Source organism: Megascapheus bottae, chromosome 9, assembly GCF_031878675.1.
Source record: "Megascapheus bottae isolate mThoBot1 chromosome 9, mThoBot2.hap1, whole genome shotgun sequence".
Lineage (NCBI taxonomy): Eukaryota > Metazoa > Chordata > Mammalia > Rodentia > Geomyidae > Megascapheus > Megascapheus bottae.
The window spans coordinates 40,231,522-40,250,297 of record NC_143517.1 but is presented as its reverse complement, the minus strand read 5'-3'; the positions used below and the strand labels follow the sequence as shown (position 1 = coordinate 40,250,297).

General features: G+C 40.4%; 1 protein-coding gene across 1 annotated transcript in view; it reads left to right on the top strand.

Moving 5' to 3' along the window:
• Positions 1-7,040: 7,040 nt before the first annotated feature.
• The window catches only part of Rgs22 (regulator of G protein signaling 22), a 102,311-nt gene continuing 90,575 nt past the window's right edge, over positions 7,041-18,776 (top strand). Inside the window, exons 1-3 of the mRNA XM_090339142.1 lie at positions 7,041-7,139; positions 7,463-7,491; positions 14,849-14,911. Coding sequence (XP_090195268.1) covers positions 7,115-7,139; positions 7,463-7,491; positions 14,849-14,911 — 117 coding nt within the window. The 5' untranslated portion in view covers positions 7,041-7,114. The remainder of the gene's footprint in view (positions 7,140-7,462; positions 7,492-14,848; positions 14,912-18,776) is intronic.

Here is an 18,776-nt window from a genome sequence, read left to right as displayed (position 1 = left end):
GTAATGTCCAGTGGGCAAGAAAAAGGATGTTTAAATTCATCCTAGCTATTTAAAGATGAACTCTTTTATGGATTTCTTTTTATTTTTATATACTTTTTGCCAGTCCTGGGCTTGAGCTCAGGGCCTGAGCACTGTCCTTGGACTTTCTTAAGGCTAGAGCTCTACCAGTTGAGCCTCAGCACCACTTCTGGCTTTTTTCTACGTATGTGGTACCTGAGGAATTGAACCCAGGTCTTTGTGCATGCTAGGCAAGCACTCTACCACTAGGCCAAGCTGGATTTCTTAATGGGAGTTAAATTGCCTTTTTTTTTTTGCTTCTGGAGCTCGGGCACTGTCCTGGAGCTTCCTTTAACTACTTGAGCCACACCACCACTTCCGGCCTTTTCTGACATTAATTGGAAAGTCACATGGACTTTTCCTGCTTGGGCTGGCTTCATACTACAATCCTCAGATCTCAGTCTTGTGAGTAGTTAGAATTAGAGCTGTGAGCCACCTCACCTTGCTTGTATTGCTAGTTTGAAATCATTTTTCATATGTATTTGGCTCTAATAAAGCTGTTTATGACATAAAGCAAAATTGAAAATTTATGACACAAAAATTTAGTGAACATGTTTGGCATATAAAATGTTACATTCTTGTTATTTATTAATTTTAAATTATTTCAGAATAAATGTAATATCTATGTGTGATGTTTAAATTTTTTTAAAAAGATGTAATTCAGTGTTTTGTATAGAGCAGGGTGACTATTTCAGAGACTATGCTAAAACCTTCCACAAGAGGGCACCAAAGACTTACTTGTGATGATTTGGGCCTTCAAAAAAGTAAATTTAGCATTTATGGAGTTTACATTAATATGCTGTAACACTTCCCTGACTTCATAATATATAGACTAAATTTGGGAAAAATATAATACACAGGATTAGTCATTTTAGCTGGATTGCAGGAGTATACAGTTCTCCCCAGATGCTTTCTAAAAACACACCTTGTTGGCATACCTTAGTTTCTGTTCTAGCCATCTGTGTGTTACTTGCCCAAGGGCTTTGTACTCTGGATTCCTCATCCTGGCTGATGGAGCTCATGAGAGAGGCCAGTGGAGCAGTGGAAACATGAGTGCTGGTTACAAAAATGGTGTCCTACCAGCAGTGATTTCCCTCTGGTAGTCTCATTCTTGCTAAAAGTCAGTGCAGCTTTCACATCCTACTTGATGATTATGAATGCCTCTGATCAGGTCTCTCCTACCTACTTCTCACTTCCTTTTCTGCCATATTAAGTACTATTAAAATCCAGTGCGTTCTTTTCAGTTTCCACAAATCATTTTCTGATTTCTGCAAGATGAAAAATTTACCTTCTTTGAATCCAGCAATTATTTGTCCCTTAGGGTATTTTTGGCATGTCTTATTTGTATTAAATGTTAATCATCATTCCATCAAGGGCAACACTGGTTTTCCCCCTCTGCCTCCTTTAGCATGTTGTGCACATACTAGGATATAAAAAAAAGGGTTAACTGAATTGCTAAAGTGTTTCTATTTTCCCATCTCTTGTTGCTGTGCCTCCATCCTTGAGCCTTTGAATTTTCTGCTCAGGGGTCACCAGGGCTGATTTCCCTCCCTTGTGTCCGGGGCTGGTTGTCTTACTCCTTTGTGCAGCTGGAGACTGGTTTGTACTGCGCTATCTCCACACGTATCAGAGCTTTGATGTTTTCCTCCTTACAGTTCCTCTGACCTTACTCTGTGAGCCCATTATTTTAGTCTGAGCTGAAGTTCCATGTTTGGCTGAAACCTTCCCTGCCATGTCTCTCCTCTGCCTAGTTTAAGTCAGGAATACACAGTGCATTAGGGTAGGGAGAAGCTCACGGCTACGTCAAACTGGTCTTCAACATTACTAGAAATGAGTGGATGTCGAGACCACTGACATGAGAGTTCTCCTTTTTTTTCTCCTCTACTGCCAGGCAACATAAGTTGCTGGCTCCATTTTTTCCATACAACAATATAGTGTGATTTGCCCTCACATTCAAGTAACATTCCAGTGCCTTCAGATAGGGCTGTTCTTTTTTTACCTCTTTCTAGTGTACCAGAGTCTACTATTGTAAACCCATAGATCCTCTGTGAATGATGACTAAAGATCAGTGGGATCTGAAGTCAGAGATCCCACTTTAATGTGTCTTTAGTTTTGGTGTTTAATGTTTGATTTGGCTAAGTAGCGAACTATGACCCTTGTAGACATCTCATTTTGTTTAGAGCAGCTCTAATGAGGGAAATACCATTTTCTGTACATATTTTTCCAGGTAAGAAATAAGGTTCAGATGGCTTTAAAAACATATCCCAGCCACATTAGTGAATTTAAGGCTGTTCCATGCTAAATATTCTTAGCTTATTACCTGCTCTTGTTGGAGCTGGCCTGTTTCTGTATTATTGAGCTTCGGGTCTGCTGCATTCTATTTTATTAGAGAACTATATGCTCCTGGTTTGGCCTCAGATAAGCAGGTGGAAAGAAATTCAAGCTATTGGCCTTCTCTCTCTCTCTCTCTTTTTTTCTTGTCTGTTTCTAACTGGGGGATAAAAACTTGAAATAATTTCTTTTGACCGGTAATGGTTTTTTAAAAAAAGATGGTAGCAGTATCTTTGTTTCCTTATTGAATAGGATTAACTTATCTAACATTTATTTAGCATTTACTATATGATGTCAGGCTTTGTTCTAGAGACATCTAGAACAAAGAGACATGAATAGATGTTTAAAAAAATCCCTTAGAGGTCAAAATCATTTTTTAAAAGGGAAGAAAAACCAGTTGGGAGATGGAAGAAGAAAGAAAGAAAGAAGAGAGTATTCTTGTAAAAATGACATCACTCTAGAGAAATTGTTGATTTTTCAAACTAGGGAAGGGTTAAAAAGTGAATTATTTCAACAGAATGTATATAAGAAACAAAGCAATGGAATGGAATATATTGACAATTAAGAATAAATCTAAACCAGAAGGCCCAGATGGCAGTTATCTTGAATAAATTAAGAGATTGCCTAATGAATATATTAAACTAATTATGTTTTTCAAAAATTATGAACTGTTAAGTTAAAAAGTAGGAAAATGCTATTTTCTAGTTACATGTAACATGGATGTGGGTAGTCGTTTCACAATATAGATAAGAAGCATAATCTAACAGAAAGAAAAGAGAATGATGATAGGATGAATGGGGCTGGGAGCTTGGCCTAGAGGTAGAGTGCTTGCCTAGCATGCATGAACCCCTGGGTTTGATTGCTGGGTACCACATATGCAGAAAAAGCTGGAAGTGATGCTGTGGCTCAAGTGGCAGAGCACTAGCCTTGAGCAAAAATAATGTCCAAGGGGCCTAGTGGTAGAGTGCTTGCCTATCATGCACAAAGCCCTGAGTTTGATTCCTCGGTACCATATACACAGAAAAAAAACAGAAGTGGTTCTGTGGCTCAAGTGGTAGAGTGCTAGCCTTGAGAAAGCCCAAAGACAGTGCCCAGGCCCTGAGTTCAAGTCCCAGAAGTGGCTAAAAAAAAGAGAATAGAAATAGTTGATATGTAAAATTTATAGTTCCTGTTGCTAAATTTTCTATAGCAACATGCAGTTACTTTAGGAATTGTAGGGAAGGATGATATCTTACACTCTTAGATACTGAGCTGTTATTTAGTTCCTAGAAGAATGAATCCTATTGCACTGGCCTCTAATTCGGATTCACCTATGAGTAAATTACCTATATGGAAATAAATGAAGACAAACAAAATCAGATCTACTATAGGCTGTTTATTCAGAGCTTACTAGAACAGGTAGTCAGCCCCACAGCTTGCATTTTTCAGACACTTGTAGGCAGGCAAGGGAACTAAAAGTAAAATCTAAGCATCAGGGAAATGATCACTGAAAACAAACGTTGGGCTGGGAGTTTGGCCTAGTGGCAGAGTGCTTGCCTAGCATGCACGAAGACCCAGGTTCGATTCCTTGGAACCACATACATAGAAAAAAGCTGGAAGTGGTATGAGGCTCAAGTGGTAGAGAAAGCCCAAGGACAGTGCTCAGGTCCTAAGTTCAAGGCCCAGGACTGGCAAAAAAAAAAAGAAAGAAAAACAACACAAGAGGGAGAGGGGCACACTGGTGGCTCTGTAATCCTGGCTACTCAGAAGGCTGAGATCTGAGGATCCTGGTTCAAAGCCACACTGGGCACTAAAGTCTGTGAGACTCTAATATCCAATTAACCACCAGAAAACCAGAAGTGGCACCGTGGGTCAGGTGGTAGCCTTGAGATGAAGAGCTCTGGGACGGTGCCCTGTCTCAGACTTCAAGCCCCATGACCAACACACACACACACACACAGTTTTATGCCCAAGATGGCTATAAATACGTAAGTCAGGTGGTAAGTATTGACCAGGATAAGAAGAAATCAAAACTTGCATGTATTACTGGTGGGAGTGTAAAATGGTGTAGCCAATTTGGAAACTGCCCTATCAGTTCCTCAAAAGATTAAGCAAAGATTTTTTGACCCAATTCTCCTACGTAGGTACCTTAAGAGAAATGAAAACATATATGCACAAACTTTTGTACACTAATGGTCAAAAGTATAAACTCAAATGCCCGCTGTTTAACAAACAAAATGTGCTATATAATGCAATATGATATACTCACAAAAAGGAAAAAAACTACTTAACTATAACATGGATGAACCTTGAAAACATGAAAAAAGCTATACACCCACAACATATGTGAAATGTTCTAGCTTACATGCCTAGGGAGGGAGGAACGGGGATAGTTAACACGCAAGCAATTTTTTAAGGTGTTGGAAATGTTTTAAAACTGTGCTGATGGTTGCACAGTTTTGTACATATTAAAAGCCATTGAATTTTGCACTTTATTTTTTCACATAACCTTTATTGTAATTAATAGAAATGTTACATTATATTCACCAGATAGAAGGTGCATTACTTCACAAACATTAATACCCTTTCTCATGTCTTGGTCCCCATTTCCCTCCCCACACCCCTGCTAATTTTGCACTTTAAATGGGTGAATTGAGGAACATTCTCACTTACACATTTCAATAAAGTTGTTACAAAAAATCAGTGCAGAGTAATAGTTATAACCTAGGCATTTGTGTTTAAGTTACGGTGTCTCTGTGATTATGCTATTTTTTAATCCTGTGAGGCTTCCTCTTTTTTTTTTTTTTTTTGGAAAGCCACATAACAAGAGTGGCTAAAGGGTGAACACTTTGGAAACTGACAGCTGGAACAACACGTGGCTTCAACACTATTGAGCTGTGGATCTGACCACTCTCTGGGTCTTCAGTTAAGCTATCAATAATACTGATCTCTTCAGGCTCTTTTAAGAATACTCTGTTAGCTGCTGTTCGTTAAAACAGATTGACTTGTCAGTATGGCTATCTTACACAGAAATTGTGAAAAGAGCACGCAATTCACTCCTACTCCGTGGGCCTCAGGAGGATGTATGATGTGGAGAGAGAAGGCGATTTAATAAGAAGTACCCCTCCGGCCGGGAGTTTAGCCTAGTGGTTAAAGTGCTTGCCTAGCATGCAGGAAGAACCGGGTTCGATTCCTTGGTACCACATACATAGAAAAAAGCCAGAAATGGTGCTGAGGCTCAAGTGGTAGAGCTCTAGCCTTGAGAAAGTCCAAGGACAGTGCTCAGGCCCTGAGCTCAAGCCCAGGACTGGCAAAAAAAAAAAAAAAAAAAAAAGTACCCCTCCAAATTGGTCCTTTCAATGTCATCTGGATTGTACCCAGAATGGTCATTTTCACAGAAAGGTCGAATCATGCTTGCTTTTCTGTTTAAACTCTGTCATCCACCATCACTCAGAATGAAAGCCAGTCTTTGCCAGGGCCCCTAGGCTCTGGTGGTTCATTCTCCACAGCTCTCCTTACTCCTCTCTTCTTTGCTCTCGTTTTCATCTAGTGTTCTGATTTTCTCTGCCCAAGGCTTTTGACATTTTTTTTCTGTGCTGCATAAAACAAAATTAAAACAAAAAAATATGACACGGTGTCATGCATGCTTAAGCATTCACATACCTGTTGACCCCAGCCAGACTTACCGTGTTCGTTTCCCACAACGGGACAAATGTGGAACCATTGTACTTTTTTAATAACATTGGATTTGCGTTTACATAGGTGCTTCTGCTTTCAGCATGGAGAACGGAGTTAAAGGGAACTCCGGTTGCAGCAAAGGCCCAAAGAGCACGGAGTTAGGAAGGTTTTGCAGCAGATCAGCAGGGAGCCTGTCCTGGGTGGCTAGTGGGAGTAGAGAGGAATCCGAGCAGGATCCAGTGCCTGAGTGACTATGGGATTCGGAGGGAAGGTTTTCAGGGGAAACTCCAGATTTCTGGTTTAGTCCGTGGTAGATGAGATTTGTGTCAGAAGATGGATGCAATGTGAAGACAGAATGGGCGGTAAGTGTGTCCTCTTGGGCGTCTGCACCTGTGCTGGAAGCGTTGCCTTCAGGGTTGCTCGGAGGTCCAGGGACGAGGTCTAGACTCCACATTTGAGTTACACACGCCTTTTCTGAAACTGCAGTTCCCAATTAGATTTTTTGGGGGGGTCAAATTTACCTTTCATACGTTAGCTTTCTCCTGAACACATACTCTGATTGATAGTGAGCTTCCGTTCTAAAGGTTAGCTAAGGTGAAAAAGCATCGGCCCTGGGAAGAGCCAGGGGCAGTTACCCGGGTCCACAGGCCAGGCGGCGGGGCCCGTCAGCCGACCCACTGTCCGGCAGCCCCTCTGGACAACGACTTAAAGATAATAAAAACAAATACATTTTAAAAAGCCGGCCCCGGGCCCCTTTCTGCAGGGGCCACAGACTCGCGCTGGTAGGCGGGAGAGCGCGCACAGGCCGGCGGTGGGCAGCCGGCGGCTCAGCCCCCCGGCGCCCTCGGAGGGTCGGGGCGCGGGGCTGGGGGTGGAGGACAGCTGGAGGCAGCCGGAGGGCCCCCGCCCCGCCCGGGACGCCGCAGCTCCGCTGTGCTCGCCCTCCCGGCCCGCATTGTTCGGGCTCCATAGCAACTCAGTTACGCGCGCACGGAGTGAAGGACGAGAGCCGGGCGGGGCCGGGCGGCGCCGGGCGTCCTGACGGCCCGCGGGCCGCACAGGAGGCGGCATGCCTGAGAGACGGCTCTCCGCGGGTAGGTGCCCGCGTCCCAGCTCGCCCTCGGGGGCTTCGGGCCCCCGCCCGCCCGCGAGACCCCAGGGCCGCCCAGGACTGTAGCTTCCCCAGGCGGAGCCCGCCGCGCGCCCGGCCCGTGCGCCCGGCCGCCCACTTAACCGGGGTCACAGCGGCCTTGTGCCCCCTCCACCAGGGGGTCCCCGCCTACCAACAGTGTGCAGGGACAGCGTTCAGGAAACCCACAGGTCCCCAGAAACGTCCAGAGCAAGGTCAGGTCATCACATTTACTCGAAAAGGAAGTGAGATTTCGGTGAGATAATGTTCTGTTTCATCTCGTTTCAGAGCCACCAAATATTACAGAAGAAGACTTCGTAAGTACAATTTAGAGAGGCGACTTATTTGTTCCTTCGCTTTAAAACAATACCAAATATTAGATCATAGGAGAGAGCTGTGTGTTTTTCCTTGTGCCAAACAGCGTAATGAGGTGTTGTGTCCAAGGCCATCACACATTCCTTAACGGGCACATTTTTAGAAAGGGGGCAACTGATTTATTTGGTGGATTTTCATCATTGTTACAGTTTTTTTATATTGACCGACCTCATTTTCAGAGTCTTCCAAACACTTGGCCTCTATGCCAGATAGGTTTTATCTCCATGGTTTTGTTGTGGTGAGGCCACTTTCCAGTTCCTGGTTGCAGTAAACATTCACAGATTGCACTGATGAATAGTGAGTGATTCGTTTATAATCATGTTATATATAATTTTTCTGTGCATTGTTCTCAGTTCAGCCTTCTACAGAATTTTGGCGGGTATCTTATACCCTAGGAGTCCCTAAGAGTGTTATCTTTAGGGTGACTTCTCTTTTACACTATTGAAGGAACTTTGCCCCGGTCCAGGTGGGTAGGAAGTAGCAGAGCCTAGTCCTAGTAGAGTCCCAGGAGAATTGCAGGAGATGGAAGTACTGGTCTCTCCTGTTGCTGATTATCTGATTTTGCTTTTGCCTTTTTGTTCAACATGTAAGAGTGAACTTGTATTCAGAGAGCAGTCCTGTATGCTGAGGGTCTCAAGAAGTTAACAGCCTAGGACAAGGAGTTTGGCCTAGTGGTAAGAGTGCTTGCCTAGCATGCAGGAAGACCAGGGTTTAATTCCTTGGTACCACACATATAGAAAAAGCCAGAAGCGATGTTGTGGCTCAAGTGGTAGAGCTGTAGCCTAGCTCAAGGACAGAGGGGGGGGGGGGGAGAGAGCAGAGAGAAGGGTTCCATTATATTCACCAGATAGAAGGTGCTGGCTTTGAACCAGGATCTCAGATCTCAGCCTCCTGAGTAGTTAGGATTACAGGCTGAGCCACTAGTGCCACCAGGACTGGTGATCCATCTTTATAGGCATCTTCCGAGTTCACATTTCCTTTATTCTACTGCTGAAAAGACAGATATGAACTGAGAGCTGAAGAAGGTGATATGTGGATGTGTGTATATCTGCTGGCGGTGTTGATAAGGTCTGTTTCATAAGAAATTTCTTTGAGTGATTCTAGGAGTTAAGTCTAGGCTTATGATACACCTCTTATTGTTTGAGCAATTTGCTACCATATCATATGACCATGTCAGCAAACTCGTGATAGCTTGGCAGCTCTATTAGCCTGTCTTTCTTGGTTTCTTTAATATTACTATCTCCATTTCATTTTTATTGCCCTTTTCTGGCTTCTCCTCCCCCTCCCCATGAAACGGTCAATCTTTTCCAGCTTTCTGTTCTACAGGATTTCTGTGGTAAGCTCCCCTTTGTGTCTCTAGCCTCGCCACCTCCACTCTTAGGAATTCCAAATCTACCACCTCCAGCCCAGACATCACCTTTGATGTCACTTGTGCCTCTCCAGTGGATTGCTAGCCATTGTCATTAGCATGTCCCTGTGTCTTCCCCCACAGAACTTCTCCATTCTCTCTCTTACCCCCAATGCTGCTTTTCCTTCACTCTCTATCATTTTGGTTAATGGTGCCACTAGCTACTCAATTACACAGACCAGAGCTTTTCTTCCTCTTCTTTTTCCCTTTTGTAAACATTGTAGAAGTTCCTTTTTTTTTGTAAACTTTTTTTTTTATATAGCCTGATATGGTGGCTCACATCTGTAATCCGATCAATTAAGAAAACACAGGACCTCAGGTCAAGGCAAGCCCAGGCAAAACAATAAGCAAGACTTTCCATAAGTCAGGTGTATTGCACATGTCTGCAATGCCAGCTTTGGGAAGGCATAGCCAGAAAGATGATGGGCTGAGGCCAGTCCTGAGCAACCACGGGAGGCTTTATACAGAAAATAAGGCAGAAAGAGCCAAAGGTATGTTACTTCTGCAAACTCTAATTTGTTTTTGTCTAAAATATAAAATGCAAGTTTTTGGACATCAGCTCACTGGATCACACGTGGTTGTTTTGCTCATTCTATTTTGAGATTTTTCCTTTTTTCATCATCCCGGCTATCAGGATTTCAAAAATAATCATATTAACCCAGATGTGGTAATAGATACCTGGAATCCCAGCTGTAATCTCTATAATCTCTGCCTGGAGGTAAAGCTAGGAGGATTGAAGTGTGAGAACACCCAGGGCGAAAGCACAGATTACTGAAAAGCAAACTAAAAGCAAAGGGACTTGGAGCTCAGCTCAAATGATAAGAGTAGTTGCCTAGCAAAGCCTGTACCTCTGAGTTCAATTCCCAGTACTATCAAAATTATCCATCTATTTATCTGTCCCATCTGTTATGTGACTGAACAGAGCTAGTATTAATAGCTAGGATTTACTAAATATTGACTACATAATATAATCTCAAAACAACCCTGAGAAGTGGTTATTACCATCCAAGATTTACAGGTAAGGAAGTCAAGTTGCATAGAGCTTAACAACTGGACTTGAGAGCCAATTGGACTTCTGTGGAGCCATTCAAACTTTTCCAGAATTCTTCATTCTTTAGCCTGCTGCGGCTCTGATACTTTCTCTGTGATAAATATGACATCCATCCTGTTTGGGCTTATAAAGTACTTCCACATGCTGTCTGCTCTAGCCAAACTACCCTGCTTGGCTCTTGCCTTTGCTGTCGAGCTTTGTCCCAGTTGCCCTTCCTCATCCATTTCACAATCTTGCACATTTTTCCAGGCCTAGCTCATCTCCTCCACAAAACCTTTCCAAGCTAACATCATCCAGACTGCCTTGGTGCTCTGAGCAGCTGCCTTCAGAGACCAGTTTGTGACCAGATCCTCAAATGTACATCCTTTGAAAAACAGTCCTCCGAATCTGTCTCTTGAGTAGTTAGCACTGCAATCATGGGTAATCAGCTATAGTGTTTTGCTGTGTTTGTTTGTTTTTGTGTGCCTACACTAGGTTTGAACTCAAAGATTTATGCTGTTTCATGGATGGCTAGCACTCTTCATTTGAGCCATAACTCCACTTTTTAACTTTTTCTAGTTAACTGGAGATGAGACTCATGGACTTTTCTGCTTGGGCTGGCTTCCAACTCCAATCTTCAGCTATCAGTCTCCTGAGTAGCTAGGACTACAGGTGTGAGCCAGTGGTACCTGCATCTAAAAAATAAGCTGTAGCCAGGCACAGTGGCTCACATCTATGATCCTAGCTACTCAGGAGCCTGAGATCTGAGGATCAAGGTTCAAAGCCAGCCTGGGCACAAAAGGACCTGAGACTTTTATCTCCAATTAATCTCTAGAAAATGGGAAATGGAGTTTGGCTGAAGGGTAGGGCAGTAGCCTTGAGCTGAAAAGCTCAGGGACAGTACCCAGACTGAATTCAAGCCCCATGACCCACAAAAAAAAAAAAAAAAAAAAAGCTATAATGATACTACTCCAAAATACTTTGGTGAATAACATGAGTTGGTTATTTTGTTGATGTAAAATTTATGCACAGTGAAATACATTTTGAAAATATAATTTGATAAATTTTGACAAATGTATGCATTGGTGTAATTCAAATTTTCATCATCATATAAGCATTTCTATACTTCTAGAAAATTCCTTCAGGTTCCCTTCCAGTTGATTCTTGCCTTCATTTCCAAGACAACTATCCTGTGCTTTTCTCTCTGACATTTGTTCATACATTTTTCTCTATACTCTGCATTGCCTTTCAAACTTGTATTTCTCAATATAGAATTAGAGGTTATTTGAACAAATTTCAAATGCCATTTTCCTGATCCAACTGTCTCTGATTCTTTCTATCAAATAATACCTTTCCTTCCTTTGGAGAAAACTGTTTATATTCTCATTTTCTTGTAGCATGTACTATATTCTTTCTGGAATGTGTTTTCTGTTTGTATTTATCTTATTCCCTCTTCCTTGTTTATAAGATCTTCATTGTATATCTTATGCCTTATAGAATTGTGAAGAAATTGTGTAACAAAATAAGCCAGCCAATTTAAACTGCCACAATTAGAGTATATAAACTATTTTGCCTAACCCTCTTTCAGTAAGAAATTTAAGACATTTGGACTGAAAATGGAAAAGCTGACTTCGCTTTCATGGACGGCACACCTGTAATATATGAAAAACCAGGTTTCAAGAATATATTCAATTCTGAAGATGTGTTCCACCTTCCATTGCATCATTCAGTAGAGAATATGTGTTGTAAATTTTGCACTCAAGTTTGCAGAATGACATAATGGAGGAATTGACTGTGACTCAATTTTCTTGATTATACCTTTCACCATCCACAGTTTGTTATTTGGAAATAATAAACCCGAGTATGGATTATTCATGTCAAATGTCCAAGTCATTGGATTGTGGAAATTTAATTCATTTAAAAATGTCCTAGTTGGTGGCCCGGAGTTTGGCCTAGTGGTAGAGTGCTTGCCTAGCATGCACGAAGGCCCAGGTCCAATTCCTCGGTACCACATACATAGAAAAAAAGCCGGAAGTGGTGCTAAGGCTCAAGTGGTAGAGCTCTAGCCTTGAGAAAGCCCAAGGACTGTACTCAGGCCCTGAGCTCAAGCCCAGGACTGGCAAAAAAAAAAAAATGTCCTACTTGGGCCAGGAGTTTGGCCTAGTGATAGAGTGCTTGCCTAGCATGCATAAAGACCCAGGTTCGAGTCCTTGGTACCACATACATAGAAAAAAACCAGGAGTGGTGCTGTGGCTCAAGTGTAAGAGCTCTTGCCTGTCCAAAGACAGTGCTCAGGCCCTTATTTCAAGCCCCAGGACTGGCAAAAAAAAAGTCCTAGACTTTGGATTGTGTAAACTTAATGAGAATAACTGAGTTACCTTTTCAGATCAAAGTATTTAGCCTACTTTTTAAAAAAATTCAAGTATTTTTGGAATAAATAGCAGTTGGTTTGCTTAGTGAGGTGACAAGATATTTGAACACATTGCTCTAGTGACTACGGTGGGAAATTCTCATTTAGAGCAGTTCAGGCCTGTCTTCCTGCTGAAGTGCCCAGAGGATTGAACAGGTGAAACTCACATTCTACACCTATTTATCATGATGAAACTGTTCTAAACTAACAGAATTGGCAGTGTTTCATATGGATAGAAATTAACATTTTAGAGAAGAAATACCCATTGTGATGCTTTTAAATAACGAAATAAGTCCCCATTGTGAGGATGAGTGAATAAGCTTTAGGATGAGTGAATGTCAAGAACTGGCCAACCAACAAGGCGTTAGGACCAAAGTCTACTAGTGCCATGTCAGAACTCAGAAAGATGAGCTCAGAAATTGACAGTGAACATTTATAAACTTTACAGCAATTGTACAGGGTAGATTTATTAAATTTAACAATAAAAATGGAATTGTGATGTATGTCCTTTATTTCCTAGTAATTCATTCTTAGTGTTTTTCATAAAAGTTTACTTTGTCTGAAGTGGACTAAAGAAAAAAGTAAAACAAAACAAAACAGGTGCTTTATCACATGTGCTTGGTTGACAGAGTCTTCTTGGAAGTGTGAAGCATTTGGAGATGAATGTATGAGTCAGAAAATACTCTAGAAAATTTTGTCAATGTGGTTGGTCAAATTCCAGGCGGCATTTTGGGCCCACAGGCTCTATGAAATGTACGTTCTATATGCTGTTAAAATTCAGAATAAAAATACATATTTTACAAAATCTAAGAAAGACTGGATTCTGGTGCCTTCCACCTGTAATCCTACCTACTCAGAAGGCTGAGATCTGAGGATGGTAGTTCAAAGCCAGCCCGTACAGGTTAGATTCTTAGCTCCAATAAACTACTCAGAAAATCTAGAAAGTGGCTCAAGTTGTAATGTGCTAGCCTTGAACAAAACAAATTCATGGACAGTGTGGCCAGGTCCTGAGTTCAAGCCCCAGGGATCCACACCAAAAACAAACATCTAAGAAGGGATTTAATACTTTACTACTGTTATTTTCAAATACACACTCTCCCCTTCTCATCTACAGACTTTTGATCCTGTAGCCAGCACGTAAAGTCTGGCTCCTCTGTTGTAACACAATGCTTTCTATCTTAGAGATACTAAAAATATTTATTGAATTCAGATGTTTTCTTGTAAGAGTTAGCAGAAACTGGGTACTTTACTAAATGCAGTCCAGAGACTAAAAGTAACTTTGAAAGGTAAATAGCCTCAGGGTTTCCACAGAATATCTGCCTTCTGATTTTTAGATCTTTGCCAATCAGAACTTTGAGTACATATTCCTAAGGTAGTGTTAGATTTATTAAATCTTTAGTTTGTATTGTTTTCATCATTAGTTTTTAGTAAACTAAACCCTGTGTTAATTGAGAGTTTTAGTTGAGTTCCTTAATATAAATCCTATAAGTGACTGTTTATAATTCTCTTCCTCTGACACTGCAGTTACTTAAAATTTCTATGAAAACATAGTTTCCAAGGTAGGTCTAAATTTACAATACTATCTTCTATTTAGTGCTATCCTTCAATAATTTTTTTTTAAATTGGCCAGTACACGGTAAAAAGGAAGTCTTCAGCCATATGGAAATAATAGCATTGTGTCATGTTGTCAGCTTTTGTGTTAGATTTGCAAAACTGAAGTATAATTATGAATAACAAAATAATCACATGTACTGTGCAAGAGAGTGTGCTATGATGTGTTTTTGACACAATGGAAACAGTGACTAATAAAATAAGGTGTTGTATGATTTGGAAGAGAGACTTTGTTCTTGGCAGTGGCTTTTCAATGCCAATTGTTAAAAGTGGCTATGCTGGTAGATGAGATAGTTATGGAAAAAATGTATACAATCTAGGCTTAGAAGACATGCTGGCAACATTTTCTTTCACAAAAATGAAGCAGGACTCAGATATGAAAACTGTATCATTTCAAAGGGGAGACACTATATACGCTCTTCACTTGTCACATTCATTGAGCATTTAAGAAATTTATATTTTCACCTTTCTTTTAACTTCCACCACAGTGTCTGCCTTTATTGACCCTGCAACTTTTTTATATAAATATACATATTTTACAGATTTTGGACATTTACCCTGTGCTATTATCTTGTGTTTGTTGTGCTATATTTTTCCTATGTTCTGTTTTCTACTTAACTATGACACAACACTCTTAAGAGTGTGTTCTATTCTGTTTTCTAATTCCATTCTTCCAGAAGCTGTAGTCCTTGTGTTAGGTTTATAATGAGGATTCAAAGTAGGCTAGAAAATCTTTGAAGATTCACACGATAACAAGTCAATAGCAGAATTACAGAACATTATAGGCATTAAAATAAGTCTTAGCTTGATTATAAAATTGTGGGTTTATGTTTTTTACAGGAAGATTGTTTGGCAACAGATGACTTCCTTGTGGACTACTTTAATGAATTCCTGAGCCTTCCAGTGAGTATATTAGTATGTTCTATTAAATATATTACAAAGCAAAATACTGTAATCACTTGAATTACCTATCCCTGCATCAGGGATAATATTATTTTCTTAAAAAGTCACTTAAGGCGTTTTGATACATTTATATATTTTTATAGAATTTTTCATTTGGGTTTAAATTATATTTAGAACTTATTGATTAAAGCAGAAATTTTCCTAAGTTTCGAAAGACAGGGGTGATGAGGACAGAATATAGAAATGCCCAATCATCTATACTTTTATTCTAGGCAATTCTATCATCTTCTTAGATAGACATTAAAGTAGAATTTGTATGTAAGGCAATTAAAGTTCAAGTCCATGACAAATAAGACTTAGAACAGTGTTGTTTCTCTAGTGCAGGTAGATGCCACTTAATCACGTTTGTGCCTTAGCAGTGATGGATAGAGTACTAAAGAGTAGTTTAGGAAACATGAGTTTATAAAAAGGCCTTATATTATTGTGTTGTACATACACTAAGTTAATCAGAAAGGAAATTAAATTAATCAGGTAAGGAAAAATAAAACATTTTATTACATGTTATAAAAACACAAAGTTTTAGTAGGACCAGGCCCTGTGATCCATGATTGTAATAAAGAGATACATGGGAGGTAGAGATTGAGAGACTAGTACTGACAAAACGTTAGTGAGACCATATCTGAACCAAAAAAAGCTAAACATGGTAACACATATCTGTCTTTTTAGCTGCATGGGAAACATAAAATAGGAGGGTTGTGGTCCAACCCTCTGGTCTGTGCATAAACAAAATTCTACTTGAAAAACTAACTAGAACAAAATGACTGGGGGAAGGACTCAAAGGGTAGAGCACTTACCTGGAAAGTACAAGATTCTGAGTTCAAACTCCTATGCTGTCATCCCATTTGGAATATGGGGAAGTCACAAGTAAAATGTAAAGGAGTAGATCCCCAAAAGTTAATCTCTGAACAGTGTCGTTTGAAGGGTAATTACTATCCTGCACTTTCTTGCCTGTTAGTTTTTGCATACACATACATGCACACATATTTCATTATTTTTTTCCTTCCCTAAAAAAATTATACGTTCTCCTCCATTTTGCATGGCTAGATCTCTTGTTATTGTAAGGATTAGATTGATACCAAGCACCTCCTCTGCTTCTAGGCATAGGTATGAGGGGCATTCCAGGATATTCAGGGTTCTTGTTGGGTCTGACTCTTAACTTCCATCATTGTGTTTAATAAAAAAAGACAAACCTGGAAATGCCAGGTGCCAAGGATCATAGTTCAAAGCTGATGCAGATAAATCCAGGAGACTTTTAGCTCCAATTAATTAGCAAATATCTGGAAGTGGAGCTATGCTGTAAGTGGTAGAGTGCTTGTCTTGAATTAAAAATCTCAAGGATAGCACCCAGGCTCCAAATTTGAGCCTCACAATTGGCACACACACACACACACAATTTATGGGCAAGGAGAAGGAATGATGGATTCTCAAACCAAGTATCTGGCTTGATTTTGAAACAGATTTGTAATGTTTGGTTTATGAGCACTTAGCAAAGAATTAGAAGCCAGATGGGTTTACTGAGAACAAATATGCCAAATTAATCTCTCTTTAGGTAGTTATGAACTAGTATTTTAGGTATTGTACATATAGTGTGTTATGATTTCAATAAAGAATTATAAAAATAATAAATTGAGTCTTGTCACTTCCTGCTGTGCTTAAAACCCTATCATTATACTAAAGATAAATTCCAAAATCCAGTATGATCTGGCTCTTGCCATCTCATGATCTTTATTTCCCTTTTCCCTTGTTAATTTTTTTTAACTAGCCTTCTTCATGTTTCTGAAAAATGAGTATGCCAAGTTTTCAGCCTGGAATGCTCTTCCATGAAATATTTGTATCACTTTTCCCTCTGACTTAGATCACTTCTGTTCAGAAAGCCTTTCCAACAACCCTATCTAAAATAATATCCCCAACACATGCTGTGCTTATATTGCTTTATTTGTCCCCAAAGCCCTTATCATTATCTGTGAAATTCATTTTCAAATATTTGAACTGGTTCACTTAACTATAACCAGTAGGGGTTGATTTTTAATAGCCTACAGATTGAACTCCACATTCCTTTGTATGGAATTCAAGATCTTCGCAATTTGGCCTCAACATAACCTCTCTAGCTTGATCTGTAGCTTCATATTCCTTATGTCATTCTGTACACTCTTTTCAGTGTCCTTTAACCCACCCAGTCCACCTTTACCATACATAGAGCTCCTGTGTTCTTCCCTTATTGGGTCATAGTAAAGGGAGCAAGACAAAATTATAGTTGATTCTGTTCCTTCCACTCATTAGCAGTGTGATTTTAGAAATCATCACTCACTTAATTCTTCTACTTCATTCTCTGTGAAAACAATATATATTACAAGATTGTTATGATGTGAGGTAATATTACTGACTAGTGTTCCTGTTTCCTTTCCCTTCACTAACTAGACCATCTTATCTTTCATTCCTGAAACATAACTGGCAATCACTCTTTAATTGGATCGGTGGATTGTTGTCAATCTGGAGGATAATGTTCTGTGCTACACACATCTGTCATTGACTTCGCCTTTTAACATTTTTTTTTTTTTTTTGCCAGGCCTGGGCTTGGGCTCAGGGCCTGAGCACTGTCCCTGGATTTTCTCAAGGCTAGGGCTGTACCACTTGAGCCACAGCACCACTTCTGGCTTTTTTTGCTCCGTATGTGGTACCGAGGAATCGAACCCGGGTCTTCGTGCTGTGCTAGGCAAGCCCTCTACCACTAGGCCAAACTCCAGGCCCCTTAACATTTTTTATTAAGCTTGCATTTAAAAACATTGTAAGAGTAGCAGAATTTTTCCAGTTGAAAGTCACTCAGTAAATGGTAGGGTCCACCTGGGGCCACATGGCTCAGAATGTTTTGATTGTCCCATAACACTTACAGATGTCTGCAGAACTAGCAAAGAGGAGGAAAGTGATCATTTTGTTAATGACTTTGCTCTCATTTAATCCTGTATTGTGAAGTGAGCTAAACCAAACAGAGTGAATATGTTTTTAGAGTACATTAATAGAAGTATATAGTCAAGATCAAGAAAAATATTAGCCTGGAGCATAGAAAGCATTCAGTACATTTTTTTTTTTTTGGAATAGGTTGAATTGTCAGACCACATTTGGAATATTGTATTGCATTCTTTGTGCCATATGTTAAGAATTGCTCTGCCAAAACAGATTCAGGGAACCTCGGCCTGCGAACACTCAGGAAACCATGTCAGACGAGGAAGGGTTGAGAGACGTCTAAGTGTTGAGCCTGGTGTGGGACTGGATGGCATGGAAGCAGCCTTTTGAAGTCGTTGGAAAACCCGGTTGAGGGAGATCAGTTAACGTATTCTGTGAAGCTAGACGTCAGAACTAGGACCACATTTATTGTTTTTTTTTTGGTATGTCGTGGGACTTGAACTCTGGGCCTGGGCAATGTTCCTGAGCTCTTCAGCTCAAGGCTACCGCCCTACCCCTTGAGCCACAGTGCCACTTCCGGTTTTCTGGTGGGTAATTGGAGATGAGTCTCACAGACTTTAGTGCCTGGACTGGCTTTGAACTGCTATCCTCAGATCTCAGCCTCCTGAGTATCTGGGATTACAAGTGTGAGCCACTGTGTCCAGCTCACATTGGTGATTTTTGTTTGCTTCCAAACAAGAAGATGGCCTCTATATAAAGTAGTAAATGCCATGTGATTAGAGATACTCAGGTACAGAGAAGGAAATCACCTTACAGGAATATCATATGAGGAAGATTGCTCTGTCTGTCATCTAGCTTTCTTCTTATCTGTCTGTAATGGGGAAACGGAACTTAAAGAAGCAAA